The sequence below is a fragment of the Vidua chalybeata genome, chromosome 3 (genome assembly GCF_026979565.1).
Source record: "Vidua chalybeata isolate OUT-0048 chromosome 3, bVidCha1 merged haplotype, whole genome shotgun sequence".
Classification (NCBI taxonomy): Eukaryota; Metazoa; Chordata; class Aves; order Passeriformes; family Viduidae; genus Vidua; species Vidua chalybeata.
The window spans coordinates 107,385,129-107,412,627 of record NC_071532.1 but is presented as its reverse complement, the minus strand read 5'-3'; the positions used below and the strand labels follow the sequence as shown (position 1 = coordinate 107,412,627).

The 27,499-nt window shown below is 42.0% G+C and overlaps 1 protein-coding gene across 2 annotated transcripts in view; it reads left to right on the top strand.

Annotated features, from left to right (window-relative positions):
• The first annotated feature begins 12,680 nt into the window (after window positions 1-12,680).
• The window catches only part of CD2AP (CD2 associated protein), a 76,381-nt gene continuing 61,562 nt past the window's right edge, over window positions 12,681-27,499 (top strand). For both annotated transcript variants that reach the window (XM_053938982.1, XM_053938981.1), the window contains exon 1: window positions 12,681-12,849. In XM_053938982.1, coding sequence (XP_053794957.1) covers window positions 12,846-12,849 — 4 coding nt within the window. In that variant the 5' untranslated portion in view covers window positions 12,681-12,845. The remainder of the gene's footprint in view (window positions 12,850-27,499) is intronic.

Here is a 27,499-nt window from a genome sequence, read left to right as displayed (position 1 = left end):
CAGGTTGCACTGGGGAGGTTTAGATTGGATATTATGAAAAAAATTCTTCCCAGGAAGGTTGTCAAGCATTGGAACAGGCTGCTCACCATCCCTGGGGATATTTTAAAAATGAGTGAGTGTGGCCCTTGCAGACATGGCTTAGTGGTTGTGTGAACTTGGCAGTGCTGGGTGAAAGGTTGGAGTCGTTGATCTCAGAGGTCTTTTCCAACCTAAATAATTCCATCCTTCCATGCTATGACTTCAGACTGCAGACTGCCCAGCTCGCTGAGATCTTTACCATGACTGCTGTCACCAGGACTCAGATTTGGCACTGCTAAGCTTGCTCTGGCACCTGTGTGCTGTGTTGGAGTTACTCCTGCATGTTTGGACGTCAAAGGCAAAACGGGAATAGTGAAAGCCATGCTGTACACTGCAGAAGCCTGTGAAGATGTTAAAAATGGGACCACACTTCCAGTACTAAAATTGATTTCAGCATTTATTATAAAAAAGAAAGGCCTAAAGCATGGGGGCCTGCAGAGTGAGCCGGAGCGTTCCCATCAAGGATGCTGCAGTGCTGGCACTGGGTCTTCTTGTGCAGCAATGTCCCTGATGTTCCAAGTGGAGTGGTGTGGCAGCAGCTCTCTGGCCACGGAGAGCAGGCACAGACTTTCCCAGGCATTTTCCTGGGGAAGGCTGTGAGAAGATCAGAGAAAAGAATGAGAAACAATTCTTATCTCCACTTATTGCACCTGCTGTTGTGTGCATGTGGAATGTGTCATGGAGATTTGTTTACCAAAGGGTGATTTCTTAATTGGACACTGGATGGTGTTTGGATGGATTGACCAATTAGGTCAAAGCTGTATCGGACTGGCTGGAAGGGTTACTGAGTTTCTTGATAAATATAGTATAATATAGTATAGGAGGATATAATAAAGCAATTGATCAGCCTTCTGCAATCATGGAGTCTGTGCTAATTATTACCCATCTGGGGGCCTGCAGCACAGATTCACTGGGTCAGATGCCCCTTTTTATCCTGTTTTTTGTCCATTTGGATTGGTTTCTGTTTGGATCCTTCATTTGCATGAAGGTTTAAGGTGCTTGATTGGGCCATTACAGTTCTGTCTAGGCTGGCTCCTTTCACTTGGGGGGGTGATGCACTTAGTTGTAATACAGCACGTTGAGTACTGCATTTCTTATAACTACCATTTTAACCCCTTTTACAATAACCAAACTAACAGTACATGCTTAACAGTTATCAACTATTTTATAACAGTTTCTAACCTATTTTTGACAAAGGTACATAGATGCCTGTGCCCTTTGTTTTCCATGGACTGGTAAGAACTTGACCCTTGTGCCCAGGACTTGTAAAAGATGAATAAAGAGCTGTATACATACAGCACACACACACACACACAAACATGCATTCTATATGTGTGTCTGTTAATACATGAACTTAGGGAACAATGTAACCAAGGCCTTTTTCCTGCTACTAAAGCAAATCATTGAATAATAATCCATTACATAAAAGGAACAAGCTTCATCTTGGGAACCATTAATGTCATTTTTCTCCAAACTCCTCTATGAATGTTGTTCCAGAATATCATGGCAGTGCTCTGCCATAATATATCTATTCTAATTTCCAGTTTAAGCACATCCACCACCATTTTGTGTCTATTGATTCTGAGCAGTGCTGCTTGTAGGCTTTAGTCATGAGCTAAATCTAACTCTGGATTGTCTGTACTGCACTGTTGATTTTGTTTGCAAGGGAGACAGAGGTTTAGCAGAAACTAAAGGCAAAACTAACAGAGATGCTGCAAAAGGACTTTGTATGATGGCATTTGCTTTATCCAACTTTAGTCATCAAGTTTAAGATGGTTGTGTGTTTTCCCTCCACAACTATCAGAAAGATGCTGGCACATCTCCAGGGATTTTATCACTCAGGCACTTATTTGAGGATCTGATGAACTGTTTCCCATCAGTGCCTGCTTTTTCCTTTCCACAGATTGTCAGGTGAATCTGCATCAGCAGAGTAGCTGAAGCATGCACCTAAAAGCAGATGAAATAAGCCTCTCCTCACTGTTTATGTTAAAATCCAAAAGAATATTCCAGTCAATGACACTTGGATTTTTCGCTCATTGAGAAGAAAAGGGATAACAGAGAACTCACCTGGGATGTCAGAGAACTGTTTTAAAAGATCTAAACTCCTGAAATCTGGTCTTTATCAACATGTCATGAGACAAACATAAACACTGAAAGAAAAACATGGAAAGTTTAAACCATTTTTCTTTCCCCAGAAGCAAGTGGCTTTTAGAATATTCATTGCACAAATTGCTTTAATTACAAATTGGAACAAGAATAAGTTTTGGAATTCTGATTTCACATGACAGAGCTCTGATTCTATGGTGAAAAAAATTGCTGAAACAGGAAATTTCCTTCCTTCAATAATGTGTTGCTCTCTGCCCTTATATCAGACCAATTCTATCTTCTAGGAACTCACTGAAAAAATATAATCTTTCAGCAGACCAGTGTGTTTAAACAAAACTATTGTTCTCCCTCTTGTTTGTGACAAAAGGTAGTGAATGGAGATTGGGAGTTCCTGAATACAACAGGAGTTCTGGAATAACTATTAACATGAATTTCTGAAAAAGGAATTTGATGTGAAGGGCCAAAGCATAAGGACAAATTAGATAGAAGAAGATATGCTGATTTTCCAGTCTGGGCTGGAAATAACACAGATGGAGAAGTGAAAAAGAATAGGAAACATCGTGTCTGCAAACTGTTCTCTCAGTGTGTGTTTTTGGGAGACTGTCAGCTAAAGAATTCAACTTTTAGTAGGATAAGTATGTATTACCTATGCCCAAATTTGTGGGTAATCAACTCACAAATCAGCTGATGAGTTAGTTAAATGTTGCTTCCTTAGAAAAAAACACTCAGGTTTGTAAATAAATACCTTTGATGATACACTTTTGGCAAGTCAGGGACATGCTAGAGCACATTCCCCTTCTCTGTCACACATTCCCCTCTGCACTTTCCGATGGGCAAACGCAAGTTCAAAAATGCAACAAACTATTCTGTATTAATTTCTTTGTAGTGTTTTCCTCTGCAAACAAAAAACTGCAGTTCTTTATCAGGAGAAGTAGCAATAATTTCAATTGACCATCCCACTTAGAATGGGAATTCAGAAACATTTTACTTGTCAGGCCATAAATCCAATCTTCTGTTTGTGTCTCTAACTTCATTGGCTCTGAAAGCAGAACAGGAGCTACTTTTCCTCCTTCAGGCTGAGATTTTGGTAACAGTTAAAGTGGGAATACAGAGTCAAAATTTACACTTGTAGCCAATGAGTGAAACAGAAAACTCATATTCTGCTGCTTTTGTGGGAGGGAATACACTGTGGTAAATTGAATAATCCCCAATACTTTAACTTCTTAGAAGGGAAAATATAAGGCAACCAGGTGCTTCTGAAGTGCTCAGTCTGTTGTTTGGCTCAGTTTGCTGCCTCTCTAGAAAACCTGATGTGTAGTCTTGGCTACAGGCATCAGTGCCCCAAGGGAGAGGATATACAAGCCTGCAGGAATGTAGATAAACATCTAAGTTCTTACTCTGCATAACAACAACAAAAAATAATCAGTGAAAGCCTTCAAAGTGCTGCCAAGGGGCCCTTCTTCATAGTCACAAGTACCTTACTAAGAGGAGAGCTTACACTTCTAATTGAAAATATTTCATATTTAATAGATCCAATCATAATTCTGACTTTTTTGACAACATAAAAAAAAATCTATACGGTTTTATTTTTCTGGGGCCAAGAAGGGAGAAATGTGTGTTCTTTCTAGCACTGGGCAATGTTTTCCTTGTAGTAATGTCTAATGGTTTTGTCAGTTGTTATTTACTTAATAACTTTCAGAACCAAAAATGCAGAAAATATTATTTTGTAAAATTTAGTAGCTTGCTGGGAATAATCATACACTTCACAGAAGCACCTACTGACTCTAGAAGCACATAGAGTTCAGCTGGTATAAGGTGATGGTGTGTAATTGTCAGGGGAAATAGTTTTATTATAGAATTTTCTAACAGAGGGTATTTGGTCAACTCTGGCAATTCCACAGATGTACAGAATGACTGCCCTTTGAGAGTGCTATTTATAAACTCAAAAGCGTCTGAACAGCACTTACAAAAAGGCTGCCAGTTTCAAGAAAATTAATGACAATCTGACATTGTTGGAGGATGAAGAGAGAAGAGGCTTTGTGCTGAGCTTAAGTCATGAAGTGTGTTTGCACTGCTTTTTCTCGGCCTCTCTGTGGAAGCCTGGAGTATTGATGGAAGCACCCTGCTCATGGCATTGTCACCCTAGGCAAATCAATACAGGAAAATGTAAACTTACAGGTAACCTCCCATCCCTTTCTCCTAAAGGCTCCAGAGAGCAAACGGTGTCCTTGTGTCCTGGAACCTTCAGGGTGTGTCTTTGCTGTACTTCCATTAAAAAACAATCCACAACAAAACCACAAAACCCAGCCCCCAAGACAATCACACCCAAAATAATTCCCTGAGTGCTAGTAGTTTGTGCAGAGTTTCTGCACCTAATCCAGCCTTTTGGTGATAGACTGGTTTTATTTGGAATTTTAAAAATTCCAGTCAGACATAGTTCAACTAAAGGTCCACACTGCTCTAAAGACTAACAATTCCCTGCTTTAAATTTTCCTGCCGGATGTCGAAACTGAACTTACAGAGCACAACCAACAGATGAGCACCAGAACCAGCACAGGAGTGAGAGAGCCAGAAAGAGAAGTTCAGTGTCAAAGAGTGACACATTCCAGTTGCTGTGTCAGTGCCTCAGCTGCTGTTGGCAATCACAGCACAGCTGTTGGCAACCACAGCACAGCTTCCAGCACAAAGGGCCTGTACAGGTATCAGTGACTGAATAAAAAAGCACTTTCAGTTGATACCATCATCCTGCCTGTGACACAGAAATTCAGGCACATATATAACATGTGTGCATTTACTGTGACACAAGTATTTATGTATCAAATGTTCTAATAAAACTCACTGACTTTTGAGCAAACTTTATATCTTCTGATCACTTCAAGTTGGGCTGCGTTGCAGCAAGGGGAAAATTACATTTCTAATGCTGTATGTTTTGTGTAAAGTCATCTCTACAGAAAAAAGGCTTTGTATCCTGCTCTCAGAGCACGTGTGAGAACTCTTACAACAAGAAGCAGCTTCCCTTACTTTTATTTTGGAAAGACAAAATGGCTGAAGGCCACAGCTGTTGATTTATTCAGATGCCGAAGGAAACCATTAGCCCATTGGACCCTGAAGATGAGATTCCTTTGTGCTAAATGTTAATATAAGGAAATCCCAAAGAGGGGCTGCCAAAGGGACATAATACAAATGCAAAATGCCAAATGTACCTAGAAAGGAAGGAGGTAGATGGTTGTTTATTAGAGAAGAGAAAAAAATCCAGTGAAAAGCACAGTTTGCTTTTTTCTCCTTCTTCTTAAGTACAGTGTGATTTACAAACTGTGAGATGAAAACTCTACTGTGTTCAAATCAAACAGAAAATATTTGAAACACACAGGTGCACATATGGGTGTACCGTTAACGACTGCATGTCCATGTGAACTGGTTTTTATCAGCATAATGCAGATGGAGCTGCTCCACACACTACCTGCTGTTTGCAGCGTTGTTTTAATTAGTTGTAATAGCCCAGTATAAATGAATTGCATCCTCAGAAGACAGGTCAAAGAAAAAACATAATAGCTGTCATCGGGGTAGGCAACTTCTCTTTCAGATTGCTGCTATAATGGCCTCTTGGCAGAAACATGATTAATCATTGCCTGTACTTAGCCTGAATTTCACAAACATCTCCCCATCCTCCAGCTTTTTTCTTTCAAGATTCAGCAGTTACAAGTACTTTATTTCATACCTGTGCAGGAGTGACATTTCTAATACTTCATTCAGAACTTTAAAAATTTTTAGTACAGGACAAGCTGTCATCTACAACAATGTTTGAATCAATATGGGGTCCTGTATGAAGAATGTATTTTTAAATGTCACAATGAGACCACAGAATTGAAACTTGTCCTGACTCTCTGTCTTGTTCTCAGCCCAGTGAAATGGAGCTTTTGGCATGTAGCAAAGAAATGACATGAGGAAAAGGAACAGTACTCACCAGTCAAGGCTGAACTGATTATAGCAAAGAGAATGTGATTGATTGAGGAGGTGATAACAGTGGAGGAAATAGACCAAGAGTAGTTGAAACAAAGGACAGAGGAATTTGTTTCCACTGGCTGATGTTCCTCCACTTTTCTAAGATTTTAACCAATGAAAAACAAACCATGTTTGCCGTGTTGTCACCACAGTTTCCAGTTAAATCAAATCATGATAAACTTCCAGCATCCATATAATTTCCCTCATTTTGGTTGGTTGCTTGCCAAATGACTGAGAATACAAAATATGGTTGGTTTACAAAGTCATTTGCAGTTATTTGCAGACCACTTCTCATAGAGTTCTTATAGATCAGCATTGACCCACATTTCATGGTTTGAAAAATATGGCACTAGGACTTGATTACTTCAGCAGCCTGAAAAATGGCCCCACAAATTCCTTAGTGTATTTGTGGCTGTATTCTGGTGATCCTTGCTGTGTCCAGCTGGTGACAGTTTTTCACTCTCCTTTAGCAATCATCTGCAAGGCAGACTCTGACCAATTGCTCTTGGCCAGGCTGGAGGGAGCTGTGCTGTACCCAAAGGGTCCAGCCCGTGACCCTGTGTAGCTACTAAGATGTCCCTAATGGAGTGTCTGCGGCAGGTAGGAAGAGAAAGAAAGTTGGCTTTGCTTCTTTGAATAATGATAGAATCTGAGAATCATTAAAGTTGGTAAAGACCCCCAAGATCATTGAGTCCAACCTTTGACTGGACACCACCATGTCAAGTAAACCAAAGCACTGAGTGCCACATCCAGTCTTCCTTGAGGAGTTCCAGGGATGGTGACTCCACAACCTCCCTGGTGACCCCTTCCAGTGCCTGACAACCCTTTCACTGATGAAATTCTTCCTGATGTCAGTCTGAACATCCCCTGGCACAGCTTGAGGCCATTTCCTTTTGTTCTGTCCAACCCCCCACTTGGCTGTCCCCTCCTATCAGGGAGTTGTGCAGAGCCAGAAGATCCCCCCTGAGCCTCCTTTTCTCCAGGCTGAGCCCTCCCCAGCTCCCTCAGCTGCTCCTCATCAGACCTGAGCTCCAGACCCTTCCCCAGCTCCGTCCCTTCTCTGGACACGCTCCATGCAACCACTTCCGCAACAGGTAAAAAAATAGGTTCAATAGTATGCAAGCTTCTTTCTCCCCTTGCTTGATAATCTGCATTTTAATACAATTTTTAATTACAAAAAAAAACCAAAAAAACCCCCCAAAAAACCTGTTCTGTGGTTTTATCTTTTCTCCCTTATTTTTTTTTTAATAAGAGTCCTGCCTCCTTCTGTGGAATAAACAGATTCACTCTTCACTGATTATGCAGTGAAGGGAAAAGTACTGTGTGCGTTGAATGAATATTTTCCCAGTTTCTATGTTTTTAAATGAAATATAGCTGCTGCTGTTTCAAACCAGCAGAGGGAGTTTGCTCATCCAAATAATTTTTAAACTTCTCAACACAATCCCATTTTTTCAGTACTGTTGTCACCTGGCAAGAACTGCTGCTGAAAAGAAAAGGTGAAATTTTACCATCCAGACTGTTTAACTCCTTAGTGCTAGAGGCTGCTTGCTTCTAGTCAATTTTTATGGATATCATTGTGCAAGAAGTTGCTGCAATGAAAAATGAATTAGAGAACTAAAAACATGAAAAATCAACTCAGCTGGAGTGTTTGGGAGCAAACTATTTGGTTAAAGGGGAATATACAATTATTGCAGTGCATGTGCCACTCAAAAGTGCATTAAACCACTGTGTGGGAAACAGCTGACACACTTTTTTTGGGGGGGTGGGGGGGAAGTCAGTTCCTTTATTTTTTGCACTCTAGAGAGAAGCTTTGAAAGTTCCTGGTTTAGGTTTCTTTATTTGGAAATACTGGAGTAATTTTAAGATGACCACAGTGGCAAAAAAGGTCAAGTCAAATGTTCACAGTAGCAGTACTAGGGAGAGAGTCTCATTATTACTAGGTTTTTTTTTTTTTTTTTGTGTTTTTTTGTTTGGTTGGTTTTTTTTTTGTTTTTGTTTTTGTTTTTTTTTTGGTTTTTTTTTTTGTGGAAGAAAATAAATCAGCTCTAGTGGTGACAAATTGTATCATTCTTATCTTGCATTATAAACCTGCCTAACAGGAACTTTACAATGATCTCTCTTGTAAAATAAAATTATAGCAGTTACTGATGTTAGCAGCGGATATTATCTTGATCTGCAACAATGTCACAACTCTTCCTCTCTCAAAAGCAAGGTAGAAATTCAGATATTCCATCAAGCTCAATCATAAAACACTTAAAATGCTAATCTTTCATTTTAAAAAGTTTTCTTGAACAAATTTGTGAGACGATTGTGTCATTTTTGGGAACTTAATTGGATTTGAAAATACTCTGAAACAAATATGCACTTTTATAATTCCATAAAGTCAGAATATCAATTGTCTACATCCGGAACTGAAAGGAAGGTCAGAAAAAAAAGCAAGAGCCAGTGTTCCCTATACATCTGTCCAAATATGAGTAAAACTGTTTTCAAGTGATTGCATAAATACTAATTATTGACTAATATTCAAGGGAAAATGGCTCGTTACAATTTTCAGCTTTTACTGAAGTGAAAAATGAGGAAGGAACTCATTTAAGGTGATTTAGAAGGCAATTTTTGGTAAATAAGCATTTAGCACATGCCACCAGACATAGAGCATAGAGAAAAGAAATGAAGTAGTCACGTGATTTAACAGTTGAGTGAAAATAGTCAATAGCCTGGCACAGATGTATTTTCTTTACATGTATTACAATTGCTAACCCATATGAGAATGCTAAATATAGATTCTCATGCTGCTCTGAGTCACACATGAGCAGACTCTTGCACTTTTGCAAACCTCAGTGCCCGTGAAGTCTTGTCAAACTCAGCAAAGCGTGAGGCAGACACAGCTGCCAGTGACACACACCTCACGGGGCACAGCCCAGCTCTAGACAGAAAACTGCTCAGGCTGCAGTGGATGGATTCAGCAGCATTGCAGGCACTCACCCACAGAGAAGGAGACTAGGGCTCAACAGCCACAGGGCTCCCTCAGGAGCCATCCCATTTCTGCCTCACTGGTACTGGAAAGAGGATGGAGGCTGAAGCACAGGACCAGCAGATGCTGGTGCATTATCATCAGACCAGGTGGGCTTGGAATAAAACTCAGGTTTTGTACTCAAGCTGCTAAGAAGCTTTAAGCCAGTCTTGGCCAGAGTTATCAAGGCATGTTGAAATAAAATACAATTTCACAAAGCCTGTATCTTACCTGTCCACAGCTTAAGACCCAAGAACCAGGGCTTTGCTCTCCAGCCTGTTCTGGGCTGAAGGGAGGGGCAAAGGCAGCTTTATGTCAGCATGAGTGAATATGAACTGGAACGAGATTTGGCCAGCTTCCAGAAAGAAGCTTCCAGAAGGAAGGCTACATGGAGCTCCCTCAATGCTCTCTAAATATGTACACTATCGACATTTTATTTCTCATCTCTTGTTCATGCATTCTTAGCTTTGTGGCAGAGTTTAAAAAAGTAAAAACTGCTACATCAGATAAAATTTATAATTCCTCTTATCCTTTATCCTTCTTTTTTAGCACATAGCTCTACAAAGGAAGTGGAAAAAAGCAATACAATAGACAGATGAGGATAATTCATTCTCATGGAAGTTATTTTCTGAATTTTTATTGGAAGAGATTTCAAACTCTAAGGCTGATGTTTCCTTTCTGTCCCGAACCTTCTCTTCTTATTAAGTACTATAAACCTGGGGGTGCAGGAGGGTTGTAGTTTTATAAAAAATAAATCCTCCTTTTAAGGTTAGCATAATGGGGCCATTTATCAGCAAAACACTGCACCTGCTTCAAGGAAATTCTGACTAAGACTTGTACATTCTCAGTTCTGCAGTTGAAAAAAATGGAAGCACCTGCCTCAAAGTATGGTGAAGAAGATAAAATACCATAATAAAATATGATATATAGTTGTTTATACACTCAGACTTCATGTTTTGTCTTTAGTGCCCATCATCTGACTCACTTCCCTTTCTGTGCCATGAGAAAGATGCTAAGCAAAAGCTGACTCCTGGAAATACTTGACATTCTTTTCAGGCTAATTTTGTCTTGAGCTTGGCTGAAACAGCTCATTTGGAATCACTCATAAAAGGATGTCTGCAGCAAAGAAGAGGGAGTATTTTCACTTCAGAGAGCCCTGCTGTGTTATATTCCCTGATTTTCATCAAAACCAGACCATGTTTACATGTCCTTTTGGCCTCAGGGTCAGAGTTTTTTCTTTAAATTGCTTCAGTTCTAAGTAGTTGTTTCACTCATTCCTGAGTTTCCCACAAAAACCTAAACAGTGGCAGCCTGATATAGCTTGGAGCACTTTCCTACATGCATCTGAAGTAAAAAAACCGCAATCAAGAAAAAAGACCCCTACCCTATAAACTCTTCGAAAGCAGTGCACAAGCCCACAAACGTGCATGATGTTAATGGTATTGGCCAAGGGAATGGTTAGGTTGGAAAAGTCCTCTCAGATCATCCAGTCCAACCTGTGACCAGGCAGCACCATGTCAGCTAGACCCTGGCACTAAATGCCACATCCAGTCTTTGCTGAACACCCCTCCAGGGATGCGACTCCACTGTCTCTGAGCTGCCCGTTCCAGTGGGTAATCACCCTTTCTGTGAAAGGCTCCAACCTGAGCCCCCTCAGCTCCTGTCGGAACCCAAGGTGTCCCTCAGACACTCTTGGATGTTCTGGGCCCAGGGCAGAAGCCTCTGAGACCCTGGCAGGCGGCCAGGGACCCCTGTGGTCTTGAGTTTGACCCATGGAACAATTTACCAACCTTGCAGGAAGAACAAGAAATCACAAAAGTTTAGATATTATAATAGAAGTAGTCACAAAGTGAAAGGTAGGATTTTTGAGTGCTGTACAGGGGGGTTTTAGGCCTTGTACAGGGGGGTCTAAGGTTTGTACATGGGGGTCAGAGGTTCTAAGATGGAGGGATTTGGGCGTGCCCTGTCCTCCTTCTTTCTTCTTCCTATTCTCCATGTTCTTGGTGGTGTTGGCACTCACAGATTGGTTTAGAGTAGAAAGTCACTGTTCAACATAGGTAGTAGGCATTGGGGAAAAAACTATAAACACCTAATACGTAATGTGTGATATAAAAGATGGCACCAGCCCCTCGGGGAGGAGAGACGGGGACAGCCAGAGACGGGGACAGACAGAGTCAGGGACAATGTCAGGGAGTCTGTGTGCCTTGAGATAACATGCAATAAACTACCTTGAGACCGGACGACTGAAGACTACTGAGTCTTTCTTGAAGGCACGGGTTGGAGGAGAGACTTTACCACCATCCGGAGTCACCCCAATCCGGGGAAGGCTCCGGCAAGCTCCCTCAGTCTTTCCTCATAAGATCTGTGCTCCAGACCCAGAGGAACAGGAAAGACTTTGTGCCAGGAAGCAGGGCAGGGATGTGGGGTGGCCCCAGCAGTGAAGGGCGTGGTGCGGGGGATGGTGCTGTTCATGAGTCCTTGAGGCCAAAAAGGCGAAAGGAATCCTGTGTGCATTGGGAAGAACACTGCCTGCACATCAGAGAGGTCATCCTGCACCTCTGCTCAGCCCTGCTGAGGCATATCTGGAGTGCTGTGTCCTGTTCTGGGCTCTGTGAGGGACATGGAGCTCCTGAAGTGAGTCCAGTAGAGACTATTGAGATGATGAGTGGAACATCTTCCTTACAAGGAAAGGCTGAGGGAGCTGGGGCTGTTCAGCCTCAAGAAGGGCCTCATCCCAGTCTGTCCCTGTCTGCAGGGAGGGCTCAGGGCAGGGCCCAGGTTCTGCTCCGGGGGCCCAGCAATGGCACCAGAGGAATGGGCAGGAACTGATCCCAGCAAGTTCCACCAGAACATGAGGAAGAACTTCTTCACTGTGCAGTGACCGAGCACTGAACAGATTGTCCAGAGAGGCTGTGGAGTCTCCCTCTCTGGAGATATTCCAGAGCTGTCTGGACACAATCCCATGCCATGTGCCCTGGGTAATTCTGCTTGATCAGGGAGGTGGAACCACTGTGGTCCCTTCCAACCTGACCTATTCTGTGATTGTGTGAAGGGGGCCGTGAGGGATGTGAAGGGGATGATGAGGGGAGTGATGAGGAGGCTGATGAAGGGGCTGTGAGGGGAGGTGGGTGGAGGAGTGATGAGGGAGCTGTGAGGGGGTTATGAGGGGAGGTTTGATGAGGGCGGTGACAAGAGGGGTGCTGAGGGGCTGCCGAGGCGCCCAACGCGGGGTCTAACGAGGGCGATCGTGGGGGTGTGGCGCGGGGGCGGGGCCGGGGGCGGTCCCTGCCCTGAGGGGCGGTGCCGGGGCCGGAGCGAATTCCCCGCCCGGGGCGGAGCCGTGGTGGTGACGTCACCCCCGCCTGGCAACGGCGTGGGGGCGGTGGCGGCGCGCGGCTCTCGCGGGACTTGGCGCCCCCCGCCGTGGGCGGGGCGGAGTCGCCGGTGCCCGAGCTCGGCTGAGGCGGCAGCGGGAGCGGCGGGACGGGACGGGACGGGACGGGCGAGCGGCGCCTCTGCCCCGGGCCGCCCGCGGCTCGGAGCCGCCCCTTCCACGCCCGTAGCGCCACGGATGGAGCCGCAGTGCCCGGCTTGAGCGCGTCGGCGGGACCCGGAGCCGCTCCGCCGAGCCTGGGCGGGCGGTCGCAGCATGGGTGAGCGCGGTGGGGAGAACGGCGGGACCGGCCCCCTCTTCCCGCTTCTTCGGGGCGCTTCGCTGCCCTTTGTCTGAAGGGAGGGCGCGGGGCCCGGGGCAGCCCTCGAGGAGCCCGGGGCGGGAGCGGTGTCGGTACCGGTGAAAGAGCTGCCGGGCCGGCGAGTGCGGCAGGTGCTCGGTGAGCGCTCCCTCCTGGGAGAGGCCGGGGCCGCTCCGTCCCGCCCGGGCGGTCTCGGGGGCTGCGGAGGGGCCCGGGCTGGGAGGAGGCGCGGGGCGTTCCGTGGGTTTCGGTGGGGACAGAGAGGTGAACAGCAATGCCTGGTGCTGCTTGGAGGGAGTGGCTTGGTGAAGCAGAAAAGTTTTTATGGTTAAGTCTAGCCCTTTCGCCTTTTTTTTTTTTTTTTTTTTTTTTTTTTCACTCAGCGTCGATTTCAGCTGCGCCTTCGCCCATTTCTCCACCAAGGCGGAAGCACTCACTGTATTTTAAAGAGAGCGAGTGTAGAACCACTGGGAATCCTGTTCCTGTGTTCAGGATGTACCAGCTCAGGTTCACACTAGAAACAGTCAGTTGCGATGGGTCTGGTTTTTAACGTAAGCGTCGGCATAGGGAAGTCTCAACGAGTGAACTTAAACACCACTCTTGAGAGCCCTCTTTGCTTATAGCGACTTCCCCTTTATAGAGACACTGGACCTCACTGGGGTCCAAAACGGTGCGCGGATCATTTTGTCTGTCTCATACCTCCGCCCTGCTCTGCTGTGCTGTGCAACGCCGGTGTACTCGTGGAGGAGGGTGTGTGCTGGGGCGCGGGTGGCAGTGGCTTCAGCGTCCTGTGTGCTTATGCTGCTGTGTGCAAACATGCTCCATCAGAACGGGAGTAAAGCTTTTTAAGTGGAAGGATACCTGGGTTTTGGATAGCTTCTCTGCCTCCCCGTTGTGCATAAAGATGAAGAAGTACACGGTGTGCAGATCAAACGTGCAGTTAGTGAAGCGAGAACACTCCTGGCTGTTCTGCTGATTATCAAGATCTGCTTTCAGTGTGTTCATCTCAGTGGAAGTTGTCTTACGGGTTCCAAAGCACACTTAAAATAAAATCTGAAAATATAAAATGAAATTAGTGATTTAAATTCTGGTAGAAACCAAACATCTCACTTTTAGATGCTTTTTGTGATTATTCAGAATAGGTAAGACTTGCTCTTAATTTCTTTTCGGGCTGCATTGTTTTATTTGCAAGTGAGAAATGTCTGCCCAGGTCATCGTAGTGGCCTGTGATGGTAATTCCTAAAGCAGAAAGGCTTAATGTGCTAATTAAACATATTGAACTTGGGCTGTAATGCTGAAATGAGAACTACCTCAGCATTGACCTATGGTAGGTTTGGGTTATTAAAATCCTTAGTATTCTCAATTAGTATAGTTAGGAATACTTTATGGGGACTGAGTCCAGTTCATGATTGTATATGATTATTCTGTGACATGGTTTTATGCATTTTTGTCCTTAAGTTTACTTTTCTAAAGGAAATCCTCTGCTGATGACCATAATGAGCATGTTATTACTGTTCTCGATATGATTGAACTGAGTGGGTGTACACACTGTGTTGAGTATTGCTGTTGTGTGGGTTATTTATTCCCATAACAATTTGTGTGTATATGCAGTTACAGAGCAGTTCCTGTAGCTTGCTCTGCACTGTAGTTAGTAGTTGCCTCACAATTTACCTTGAGAAGTCATTAGTTGATTATTACTGGTGTCATGGTAGAGCTGGCTTTTGATAAGAGATTGCCTTTTATGTCAACCTGTGGAAGGGATTTTACATGTAAGAGGCAGCTTAGAGGGGAGTGTTGAGGTATCTTTAATGGACTCAAGTATTTTTGAGATTTATAGAGAAGTAAGAACAGTCAATATGACTCTGGAGGAACCAAAAGGAGAAGGGCAGAACTACAGAATGCCTTGGAAACAAGTTCTTTCATGTTCTTCTGGTGGCTGGAAATTAAATGTTTCAAGAGCATGTGTCATTCAGACATCTGAAGGAAGGGCAGGGGGATGTGATCAGAGGTGAAACACACAAGAGCATATAAAGTTAAGGGTAATGTCCAGTGACACCCTTGAGCTCTGTCAATATCATTCTCTACCTTCTCTGCACTAGATTAATTGTGTGTGTATGACTCTAGAAACAGCTTGGTAAACAGATTAAAGGGAAAAAATGTATCCATATGTTCTAGGTAGAAACGACTATATTTATTGAATTGTCTTTTGCTGTCTTGGGTCGATATTAACTTGGAGAGATTAGCTTCCAGCTGATTGTCATATGGCTTTATAACTAAGAAGGAAACATTCCAGCAGCAGCTGATAAATTGCCACAGTGGAAGACTACAATCCACTGAAGGTCTGTCAGTATCTTCTTAGCAATATGCATTCCCCTCATCTTTTTTATTTCCAAAAAATTGTGCAGACTTTGATTTGTGGTGCCCATAGTTAGTATATTTGAATTAGCTACGTGTTATCTTCAGAGAAAATTATAATTTTTGAATACTTTAAGAAGCCAGATACACTTTGTCATTGCCAGCAGAATAAGTATCTATATCTACAGAGTAAGTTCACTGAACATTAAACTTCTGTGAAGCCTTTTGATAGCTTCACGTCAGCAACAAAAAACAATCTAGAAGGTTTTTGTAAGCAGACTTAATACTTTTGACATATTGCTGTAGGGACAGTGGCAGTTTCAGTATTCATCAGTAGTATTCCAAGAACCTGTTAGAACATTACTTGAGGATTTCTACTTCAATTCAAAAACAAACAGAAACCCCTCAGAGAACAACCCCCCAACCAAAAATCTACTCCATACACCCCTAAGCAAATGAGATAGGATAGATGAAGACTCCTGCTGATGCTGGAGGAATGTGTAAAGTGGGATGTGCAGTTGAGCTTCAGTCAGACTTTATTGTAGAGTAAAATGACAATCAGAAGTTCAAGTTGTTCAACTCTTCTGTACTCGGGTACTTGATGAGCCTGATGTTGGGCAGCTGTACTTGTGGTCAGAAAAGTGGTTTCTTACTACTATTTTCTTTATTGTAAATAAAACCATAAGGGAGGATGATATAAAATTGACTCTGGAAGATATGTGCCTAAGCTACTGGGAGACCCAATTACAGTAACTGGGAAGAGTTGATGGATCCTGACTTTGGGTCAAGATAGAGCAGAAATCACATCAAAAGATGCTAGCGATTCTGTCAGCTCAGCTCTTGCCTTTTTTTGTTTTTTGAGTTTTTTTTTCTCCCAGACTGTGGAGACAGGTAAGGAGGAAAAGGATATGGAAAGCAGGTTTGTAATGAAAAGTGGGTTTTTTTTTTGGTGTTTTGGTTTTTTTTTTTCCGTTTAATAAAAAACCCTAGTCTGGCCGTAAGTGAACTTTCTCAGAGGTGTTTGTGGTTTCACCAGATCTTTTTTTATACGTAGTTCAAGTCCATGGTTGTCCATCCCTAAGGGGCTGAAAAAAGCCTTGTGGTTTTTGCCAACCTGTGAGAGTGGTAATTCCTGTTTAACATATATGGGAATGCATGGGGGAAATAGATCCTTTCAGTGTGAGTTTTTTTTTTTTTTTTTTTTTTTTTTTTCTCTAAAACTGCTCCTTGTTCTGCCAGATTTCTTTGTATTTTTGAGAAATGGTGGGTGATTGTTTGGTAGCTTCATGCTGAGAAGTCTCTCTATATGTACTTTTGTCATGTGCTTGTCATTCCAGGTGCTGGTCACCTTTACTGGATAGTTATTTTAGTATTGATCATGTTTTCATCTTGTTGAAAAGAAATGTTAATGTTATTCAAGAGTTAACTTGGGAGGGTGGAATTATATTTACTGTCTTGATTTCTTTTGTTTTTCTAACAGTTCTTAAAAGCTTTAGTTTCAGCTAGGTAGGACCTTGCCCTTGAATTATCTTCACTTTCACGGGCTTTCTCCACTGTCTGTCTGTGCTTGATTTTTTTTTTCCCTTAGTGGGTTTTTGTTGCATAAACACAGGAAGCGTGTGGTCGGGCACACTGCACTGTCTGGGGCTAAGTGAGGTGGCTGCCTGGTCTGTCCTGCTCTGGCTGTCACAGCTCTGCTCTTCCCATTTGTTTTGCTTCCCTGGAGATGCTGTCACATATGACTGCTAGTCTGGTAGTTATTTAACCTAGCTTGATAAAAATGATTTGTTAGGAAAGAGCAGCAGTGAAAATGCTTAAAGTGACTAAAATCGTCTTGACAGAAGTGGTGAGTCAATCAGGTGAAATTTGTTGCTAGTGGGTCTGGGGTGTAGCAATTTTTATCAGTTGTGATTGCTACCTGGGCACTTAAAATGTGTTCTGGTCCCCTTGGCAGGGGTTTAACTTTTTTCTTCTTCTCCTTTTAAAGTGGGTATTTATTTGTCTTTTTTTAAACTGCATCCTGTATTTTGTAAGGTAGCTAAATTCCATTCTGCTTTTTCTTTCCATAATGTTACTTTTTGTTTCTACTCTGAATTGTGAATGTGCTAATAATCTAAAATGTTCCCAGTGTTCAGTGGAGGTGGTGCTTGAGCCTTTGCTGTTCCTTACTTTGGATGTGGGGTGGTGAGAAACAGATTTCCCCAGTGCTGTGGTGGTGGGAGCACAACCCTGCTTGAGCATCACCCATGGCTGTCCTGGTGCACTGGTGACAGAAGGACTGAAGCACTAAAACTGCCTTTCCAGTTGCCACTTTTCTGGTGAGATCTCTTGCTATGTTAATAGCAAGAGTTTTACCCTAAATTATTCCCTGTTTTACCCTAAATTATTCCTTTTACTCTAAATTATTCCTTGTTTCCTAGCTTAAACTTCAGACTTCATTTCACCAGCACTGGTATTTACTTTCTCTGACTAATGCCAGCAAGAGTTTTTGGGTGGAATTGTGTTTTACTTCGCTACTTTCATGCAGAATTGACTTTCTTCATATACAGTCAGTATGTAATACTTCTTTTTCAGAAATCTTGAACAAAGAAAATGATGCATTGTAGATATTTTTGAACAAAAATTTAAGTCTTGCCACTGCCAGAGTCCTAAATCAGACTGAAAGAAAAATCACAGTATGTGTCTGTCTGCCAAATGAGTTAAATCTTTCCACTTTGGGGTGATGTACACTGTAGAGAGTATAATATGAGGTAATTTAGAATATTAAGTTCACTTTTCTTAAAGGAAAATTTATTGCCTATAATATGCTCATGACCCCGAGATTGGCTCAGCTCATCAGAGCCTGGTGCTAAAAACAGCAAGGTTATGAGTTTAGTCCCTGCATGGGCCATTTATTTAAGAGTTGGACTCAATGATCCTTGTGAGTCCCTTCCAACTCAGAACATTCTGTGAATTCTGTATTAGGCCAGGACTGCTTTCAGCAGAATAAATTAGAATAGTGTTTTGAATAATTAAAAAAATGAAGCATTTTCCTTTAATTTCAGCAGGTTGTGCAGTGCTGACCTGTGGTGTTACAAGTGAGGGCTGCAGTTGCTCTCCACTTAGTGCTGAAGAGCTTTGTGATTGCAAATTGAGTTTAAATTCGACATTGTTGTTACAGAAACTCAAAATGAATGCTATTGCTTTCATTGTTTTAACTAAAGTGTTGCTTTAAATTATTTAAATGGCTCAAGATGGCACTGTTTCTTAACAGTAAGTAAATCACTGTAAACATGGTACTTTTTGTCATTAGAGGCAAATGGTTTTGGAATTAAGCAGTGCTAGGCAGTCTCATTATTTTTGCTTCTGCAGCAGCTGTGAATAGATTTTTGTGGATGGGAGTTATTAATGATTTTTACTTCAATTTTAAATAACGCAGTTTTGCTAGAGTTCCTGGAAACTTGCCTGACTTACTACTTAAAGAAGACTTTTAAGTCATCAGTTTCTGCCTCTTTGATAAAATTACTAAGTGGTCAGCCTTTGTCAAATGTTTTTGACTGTGGATATAGTTCGATCTTTTTAAGCTGGCACTGAAGTTAAGTCTGAGCCTTTGCTTACCTCTGACTAATGTGCATTGTTTTCTTCCCTTGCTTTTATGAGGCAGATAATCTGAAATTTGCCTGTCTTCCTGAATCAGCTTTCAGCCAGGCTGGCTGTCTAAAAACTGAGACTGAGCTCATGGCTGCAGGAGGAGGATGAGGATGCTACTGACACTGATATCAGCTGCAGCATGATATCAGCATATATTACAGCAGTTGTCAGTTTGGCTCCAACAGAAATTTTTTGTCTTCCAGTTTTGACTCTTCAGTTCAATTCTGGCTTTATTGGTAACATACCAGTATACCTTCATTCCTCCCAAGTTGCACTGTTCCTTCATTTTTTAGTAAAAAAATAAAAGCAAACTTGTCAGAATGTTTCAAGTTGTTTCTTCTCAATGCATCTTTGACACTCAAAGAGAAGAGTCTCCATCTTTGCTGTGTGAAGAAATAAAACCACTAGTTTCATGAAGTGAGTAAGAATCTCATCCCTTAACTCTGAACTTGTATCTTGAGCTATGAACAGATTTGTTTTAAGGCTGCTTTTCCTATAATCTCCCTTGTCCCAAAGTCATACTGTGGGTGCAGTTCCAGGCTGTGCTTCAGAGATAACTCCAGGCTGCTGCTGGCCAGGGCCTGAGGCTGTGCAGTGCCTGTGTCTGGCTTGCTCTGGTTCCAGTGGCCTTGAGCTCTGCTGGGAGCTGACGAGCTGGCTGGTGGGGAGAAACCCCTGTGCCAGCTTTGCCATCATGTCAGCAAGCTGGATGGCCTCACTGGCTTACCTCCTGGGCAAGAGAGTGGATGAGACTGAATTTCAGGAGTCAGGGAATGTAGAGTGTTTTTCCTTTTCCATTTTACCCTGCAGTTACTTTGCACTAGATCCATGCTATAATTTTATAAGTTTCTTCAGCGTGTCTATATTAATTATTCTCCCTAAGTGTTCATGATCCACCAAACTGGTTATTTCACAGCATTCCTTTTCTGTATCTTTAAGGGTTTTTTTAATCCCTCCCAATCAATTTTAAGCCAGCCAAATGTTCCTTTTAAACTGTACCACTAATTTGCAATTTTTTTATTGATTTAATAATGCCTTTAAAGAGAAAATAGATTCTAAACAGCTAGAACCTGTTACTGAGATGCCTTTTATATTTCTGTAGGTGTTGGTTTTGGTTGTTCTCAATAATGTGTATATCTAGAGAAGAGGACTGAGCGCAATATGTAAAAGTATGCACCTGTCCTTCTGTATCCTGATTTTCTGTAGTTGGGCTGGGCTTGCAATGTTCCCATCACTTAAATGCTTTTATGTAGTTTGGCTTCTTTAACACTATCATAAACCAGTAAATGCAAGATTAAGTAGAATAAGCCTGCCTAAAACTTGAGGTAAATCACATTGCTATTTGCACTCATTTCAACATCTAAATGTTTCTGTCAGGGAAGTTATTAATTGCTAGAACAAACTGCCAGGAGAATGCTAGATCCATAATTTCTTGGTATGGTCAATCCCTGGATAATGCAGATATATCAGTGTGTTCTTTAATCTCCCCTTTTGGCAGGTTTAGTGATCAAGTGTCCATACAATGATCTAGGTCAAGACGCTGGCCAAGGCTGAATCCAGCTGGATGGGAACCAGCTGGCTGATTTGGCAGCAAACTAGACAGACACACCCTGGAGCAGCGCAACTGTGAGACCAGCACAGGGGAAGAGGTGGTGAAATGAGAATAAGTAGGGAGAGAGACCATGCAGGTCACTGCTTTAGTCTCAGACTGTTGGAGTCACTGTAAAACTCTGGTCTCTGTAAGCAACTAAAGCAGTCGTTCCTGAAAGGCAGAGCCTGTCTGTTTCCCTTTCCGAAGAGGTTAAGTGAAGAATATTCTTTTGTTAAGAGATTTTCGTACAAGAGTTAACAAAATTAGCAGGATTTACGAGCTGAGTGAGTGTCTGCAGGGTGGGCTATGGGCTGTTGGTTTGAAACCTCAGTGTCCCAAACAACACTTCTTGCTGTGTTCAGTTGACTTGGTGCTATTCAGAAACCAGGTGGAATGAGATGCTGTGCTGCAAGTGGGGCAGTGGAAGTGCTGAGGTGAGTAAGTCTTTTGAAGCCTTGAGGATGAAAGTAAATATGTTAATCCCATGCTCTCGTGGGTATGGTAGATAAGGAGGCAGCAGATTTTCCTAAGAAGTGCAAATAGCAGAATGTAGCCTTTTAATTAAGGATAAATTATCATGAACTGTGCTGTTTTGCTCTTGAAAATCAAATACAGGGCTTCCTTTGCCTGACCCACAGGTTACTGAAAATACATCTCATCCTTCAGCACAGAGAAGGAGAGTGTCTGTGAAGGGGAAGATGATAAAAAAAACCATTACATTGACTCATTCACATTATCAGAAGAAGCCTAAGCATAACAGGGTCTGCTTTTACAGCCTACCAGTATCTGAATAAAGATGTGGGGTCAGGAAGTAGGGGAATTGGAAACTATCTCAGTTGACACCCTTTGCAGCCTGAGGAGAGGTTGAAGGCATTTTTTTAAATAATTGTGTGCTATAGGGATATATAGAAACTTAACAGTGTGGGGTTGTCCAGTAAAAGCACAATTAAGAGTGTATGAAATTGCTTCCTCTTGTTTTCGTGTGCTCATCACCTTACTAGATGCTTATTTTGTGGGAAGAGTTTGCTGTTTCAGTCTTAGTGCTTCATCCTTACTGAGAGAGAACTATAAGGCACATGTATAGATTGTAATGTAAATAGCTTCTAATATGTAGGTTGTTGGAGAAAACCTGCCCTGGTAGATAACCAGTAACAGAAAGCCTCAGGCTGGATGAACAGCAGATGAAATAAAGCTGTTTATGAAACAGGAGGTGAGCTGTCAGCACAATAAGGGACAGCCTGCCATCTCCATGCAGCAAGGAGACTGTACTGATTTCCCATCAACACAGAGCTGCTAGATCCTGCTGTTCACTGCTGTATCCTGGTTTTTCAGTTTTGATCAGTGACTCAAGTGCTAAATCCTGACCTTGGTGTTTGAAAAAGCCAAGGTTGTATTGCTGACTCTTCTCTCTTGATTTCACTTTTTTTTGTGTGTATGTAGCTGGGTCCCCGGGATTATGCCTGTACTTGTGAATATGTGGAAACAACCAAGAGCATTTCCTTCGTGTTTCTGAAATCTAAACTACTCCTTCAAGTGACTTTGTTGAGAACAGCAGAGGTGAGAGTTGGCTTTCTGTGAACTTGCCTCAGTTGCTTTGTCTCCTGATGGCAGCGACTGCTATCCCTTGCTTTTCTGCTATCCCAGACTGCTTTTCATGAGCTCCTGTAAGGCCTCTGATAGCGTCTCAAATTCTTCAAATACCAATTGTGGTGTTACTATCAATTAACTCTTCGAGACACAGCACATGCCGTAGCTGCTTCCAAGCTGCATATTTGGTGATCAGCCAGCTATGAGGTTAGAAGGGCAAGTGCTGGGGAAGTCCTGAAGTCTTTTCCTCAGAAGTGCTGAGATTTGAGTGCTTCAGTGCTAACTCTGCCAAATGCCCTGAAAATAAAAAATTTACAGCTCTTATTTTAGAGATGCTGCTCTTCTGGCAAGTTTCAGCCAAATGGGTGTACAGGGGAAGAATTACTGGGAGTGAAGCGGGAGGATGGGCAGGTAGGGATGCTCAGTGATAACACTGATTTCTTCAAATGCTCAAGATTATGACCAGGTAGCTAAAAGAAACTCCACTGTGAATGGGGTGTATGATTGATGTGCTGCAGTAGTAATGAACTACCTTAGTGTCTACTAGGGGGCATGAGCAGGATGGTAGCCAGCAGGTGATGGGAAGTGGTTGTTCCTTACTCCCTGGCACTCACAGGCAGTCTCTAAAATACAGTGTCCAGTTTTGCTTCTCCCTCCCCTCAAATGCAGAGGGAATGCCACTGAACTGGAGAGTTGAGGGTGTTTGGGAGGCTGGTGCATATGGTGTGCAAGAAGTAGGTGTAGCCTGGAGAGGAGAACAACTTACTCTTGGAGGCACAGTGAAAAATTAGGAACCAATGCCTGCAAGTTAGGACAGAGGTAATTCCCACTGAATCTAATGTGGAAAAATTATTATGAAAATTCAGTATCAGAAAAGATGCTTGGGGTGGCTGTTTTATCTCCATCTTTTCAAAACTTCTAAAATTTAGCTGGGCAAAGCCTTGAGCAACCTGATTTTACTTTGAGATTAAACCTTGCTCTGACCAGTTTGGAATAAGTAACCTCCAGAGGTCTTTTCAAACCCTATTTCCCTGTGATTGGAAGCATTGCAAACCATGCAGATTGAAATAATGATCTTAAAAGAATTACTTAAATCCTTCTAAATACATGTGGAAATAGATATTTGAAGGACTTGCTCTCTGAACTTTTAGAACATAATTGACCTAATGAAACTATTTTGCCTCCTTTAAAACTGTCGTACTGAGATTGTAGGGTGCCCTTGAGCATTTGCTGTTTTGACTGCCTTTTGTAAAATCCATTTTATAGGGGTTTCTTTCTGTGCTTTTCCATCAGAAATTCAGTTTATTGTCTTGAGTAAAATGTCCACACTAAAAAGTAAATGAACTTTATGTCACAATTAGTATGCCCTGATAGCATGGAGTCAGATACAAATACTTGTTCCTGTTGTAATGCTAAGCTTATTTTGTGGATTTTGCAAAATTCCAGTCTGGGACCATTCAGACTCTTGCATCATGTCTCTTTTTACAGATGAAGGGAATGCTTTGTGCATGCGCCGAATAATGCTTTTAAGTTCCTGTAAATTTATTTCAAAGCCAGATTCTTGCCATGTTTGCACAAGTACTAATTGTCATCCAGAATTAGAGATGTGCCAAATTGTAGGCTGTCTGTCAAAGCATTTCTGCATTTCTTTGGAGTGTAAAAGGAGTTTTCATTTAAACCCAAAAGGCTTTCAGAGATTTTCTTGTTTTCATAACTCTTGAATTCATAACCTGGGGCTATGATCATGATGTCCTTTTTGGCTAGGAGATTCCTGAAAAAAAAAATCTGCAGGAGAAGTTGAAGCTTTTATAATCGTGTGTAGTCCTGATAGAAGAAGGGAAACTTCAAATACAATTTTTTATTTTTCCGGGAATGACTTTGTAAAAAGAGTTCTCAGATAAGCCAACAGAGTCTTCAGCTTCAAACTTACTTTTGTAAGCTAATTATGTAGCGAAGGCTTTAAAGGGAACACGTATAAATACAGTGTTGACCTCGAGGTACTTTCACTGCTTATTTGGTGCTTTGGATTTGAACAAAATATAAATTCTGTTGTTCTTCAGTGCTTTTTTGGCTTTGTTTTAGCAGAATTTGTAATTCAGTGTTTTGTGACTCACCTTGAATGTTTTGCCAAATAGATGTTATAAAATTAAGGAAAGGAACAGAGGAAGAGGCATAAATCTGTATATGGAACAATGTCTGAGTCATGGCTTCAGAAAATGTGGTGTGTTTTTTTTTAAATATGTTCCCCTGTGCCCTCAAAGATCCCTGGTTTTCTCTGCAATGTGAATTAGTAGCATTTTTTCACTTCCGCTCGTGGGGACATTTTTTGCCTTTCCTGCAGGTGTCACCTCTCATTTCCAGGCTGGCTTCTTGCTCTGAGCTCTGCTCACATGAGGAAATTGCATGTAGCACAAACCATCACTTTCTGCTTCATGTCACTTCCCAGGCGAAATGTTTTGACCTCGTCTATCCTTATAAAGTATTAAATACCTGGAGGTGGTTGAGGTTTTAGTCTAATACTTCCCATTTCATGTCATGTGCTGTAAAGGGAAGAGCCCAGCAATTCTGCTCATAGAAGTGGGGAGTTAAATTAAATCCACAATTGTAACATTTATTAAATTTATGACTGAGTTTAAGACAAGTATTTCTGATAATATTGGAGGAGACATGATGGGATGCTTCTTCTAGAGTTGATAAATCTGGAGTGAGGTACCCCTAAAACATGTTTCTTCCCATCTGGTTGTCAGTGGTGACTTATCGACAGCACACAGTTGTAAATTTATGAGGGTATATTGTGAAGACAATTTGCTTTCAATAAGTGAAAATTGACAAACGTTCAATTTTCAGTTGCGTTTTATCTTATACAGTGTTAAGCACTATAATGCACTCCAGAAAATTACAGGAGCCTGGAGTGGGAAAATGAGGCATATGTGGTTTGTGTTGTTCAGAGCAGGCTGCTGGGCAGGGTTTCTGCTATACTGTTTAGTTTCCTTCCCAAAATCTCTTGCTAATTGCACCCAAGCCAGCGCAAGAAACTGATGTTTGATGTGGTTGCTGCTAGAATGCAACGAGTTTCTCATTAGTTGAAATAATTTGGGAGGAAAAGCCTACATTTTTAACTGTTTTCAACTGTTCATTTTCCTAATTATTTCAGGCATTCTTACTGGGCTGTAAAATTCAACACAAACTTTATTAAAAATGCACGGTGAGTCATATCTTGGAGAATGCACCATTGCCTTACCCAGTCTAAAAATGCCAGGCGGATCCAGGGCGGCTTCCAGATGGACGAGTTCTGTGCTGACAAAACCAAGTCTCCTGGCCTTAGACTGTCTCAAGGGTAGACTGCTATTTTTGTTTTTATTTTCCTTTTTTTTAGGCAAGCTATGGATGTAGAGGAATTGTTGCTTTAAGCAGAAAATATTTGTGCTAGAACTGGGTGATACAGCACAGAACAAGTTACAAAAGAAGTAAGCAAAAATAGCAGATACTGCAGGGTGGACAGAAATAAAAAGGAAAAAGAAACTTGAATAAAGTTGTTTTGTCACAGACTTGAGACACTGGCACAGGCTGCTCAGAGAAGCTGCAGATGTTTTGTCCCTGGAAGTGTTCAAGGCCAGGCTGGATGGGGGCTTGGAGCAACCAGGTATGGTGGAAGGTGTCCCTGCCCATGGATGATCTTTAAAGGTCCCTTCCCACCCAAGCTATTTTGTGATTCAGACGCAAATATCTTTTATGATGTTTTTTGTTATAAACCATACAAATAAATTAACAAATCCCTGTCGTTAGCATGTTCTTTTTCAGAGACATCCTGTAACTTTCACAGATTTCTTATAATCCACGAGATCTCTCATATCCCTCACTGAAGTTTCTTACTTACACTTTTAATTTTACCTTTGCAGCTGACAGGAAATTCTGCAGACGTTGGCCAAACTGAAATTAATTTCAGCCACTAAGCATTTCTCCCAAAAATACCTTCTCACTGGAATGGCACTGACATCTGAATCACAAACTCTCAGACAGTACAATCCCCAGCCAGCTCCAAGTGCTGTCTCACCACCCTCAGCAGCAGGAGTTCTTGAGGTCTAATCTAAATTTCCCCTCTGTCATTTTAAAATGAATGCCTCTAGTCCTGTCAATACAGACCTTGGGGAAAAGTATATATTGAAAGGATACAATAAGATACCTATTATCATTAGAAAGTAGAAAATGTGGTGAGACCCCATAGGAAAATAACAGAAGTGCCTTTCTGCCAGCTATTGTTCCTTCCTCTCTTGCAATGGTAGTTTTTTTTCCTTTAAGCTCATAGCACTTAATCAACATGGGAAGCTGACAGTAGCTGGGCTGTTGGCGCTCAGGTGTGGGGAAGCAAAGGCTTCCATGAGATACGGGATATTGTGAGAGTTTCAAAGTTGCTTTGTTGCAATTTTTTGGTTTGCTTGATGTTGCTGATTTTCTCTGTGGTGTGTGTTTATTCTGACTTCATTCTTTTTTTTTTTTTTTTTTTTTTTTTTTTTTTTTTTTTTTTTTTTTCCTAAAAGCTATCTTTATAGCAGTTTAAAGTACCCTCAGAGTAAGCACCAGAGAGTACTTACTAAGTTTTTAACAGGTCTTGTAAACCATCACATATCCAACAGCTCTGGCTGGTCAGCCCATGTGCTGAGGAAGTGGAAAGGGACTATTGGAAATTTAGCCTGACTGCACCAGTGTCTGACTGCCCTCACTCATCTAGTGCTGTTTTGAACCTGCTGAGCCTTCTGAGATGGGGTGTGTTGAAGAGAGAGTGAAGGCTCATACTGACTTCAACATGGAATTACTTTAACAGAGCAAATCCTGTTGACATCCAAACTGAGTCCCCACTGGGTGACAGCAGGGTGTTTGTGGTGCTTCCAGAGACTGGGTGGACATAGCTGAGCTGGTTTTCTGTAGAATCAGTTTGGGTCCAACACTGTGTGTTTGTATGCATTGGAGGCATCTTTAGTGCTTGAAATGATTGTTTCTTTGCCCAGCAACCTGAACTAATAAGTTGTACAGATTTAGGTTCTCTGTCTTTGAAATAATCCATGACTGGAATAATTAGCTTACAGCAAATTGGGAATTAATTGTGTATGCTTAAAAGAAAATGTACATAGAATGGCATGAAAATATTTCTGTTTTATTGGCATTCTGTTGTATTATTATAAACTAATGAAAGAATTCTCATGGCTCTGGGCATTTTGCTTATAATAAGACCATAAGTCAATATTTGAATAAATGAGGTCAGCATTATCTTAAACTGCAGAGAACCTCCTCTGCCACATTCCTTCCTTGTGGCAGCAGAGTTTGCTTGGCTGGCACATGGGATCAAAGCTTCAGGAGCAGGAGGAGGTGTGACTGCTTTGGTACAGAGCCGTTTATCTGGACTGGAGCTGGCACAACTCGTGTGGTGGCTCCCTTGGGAGGAGGCAC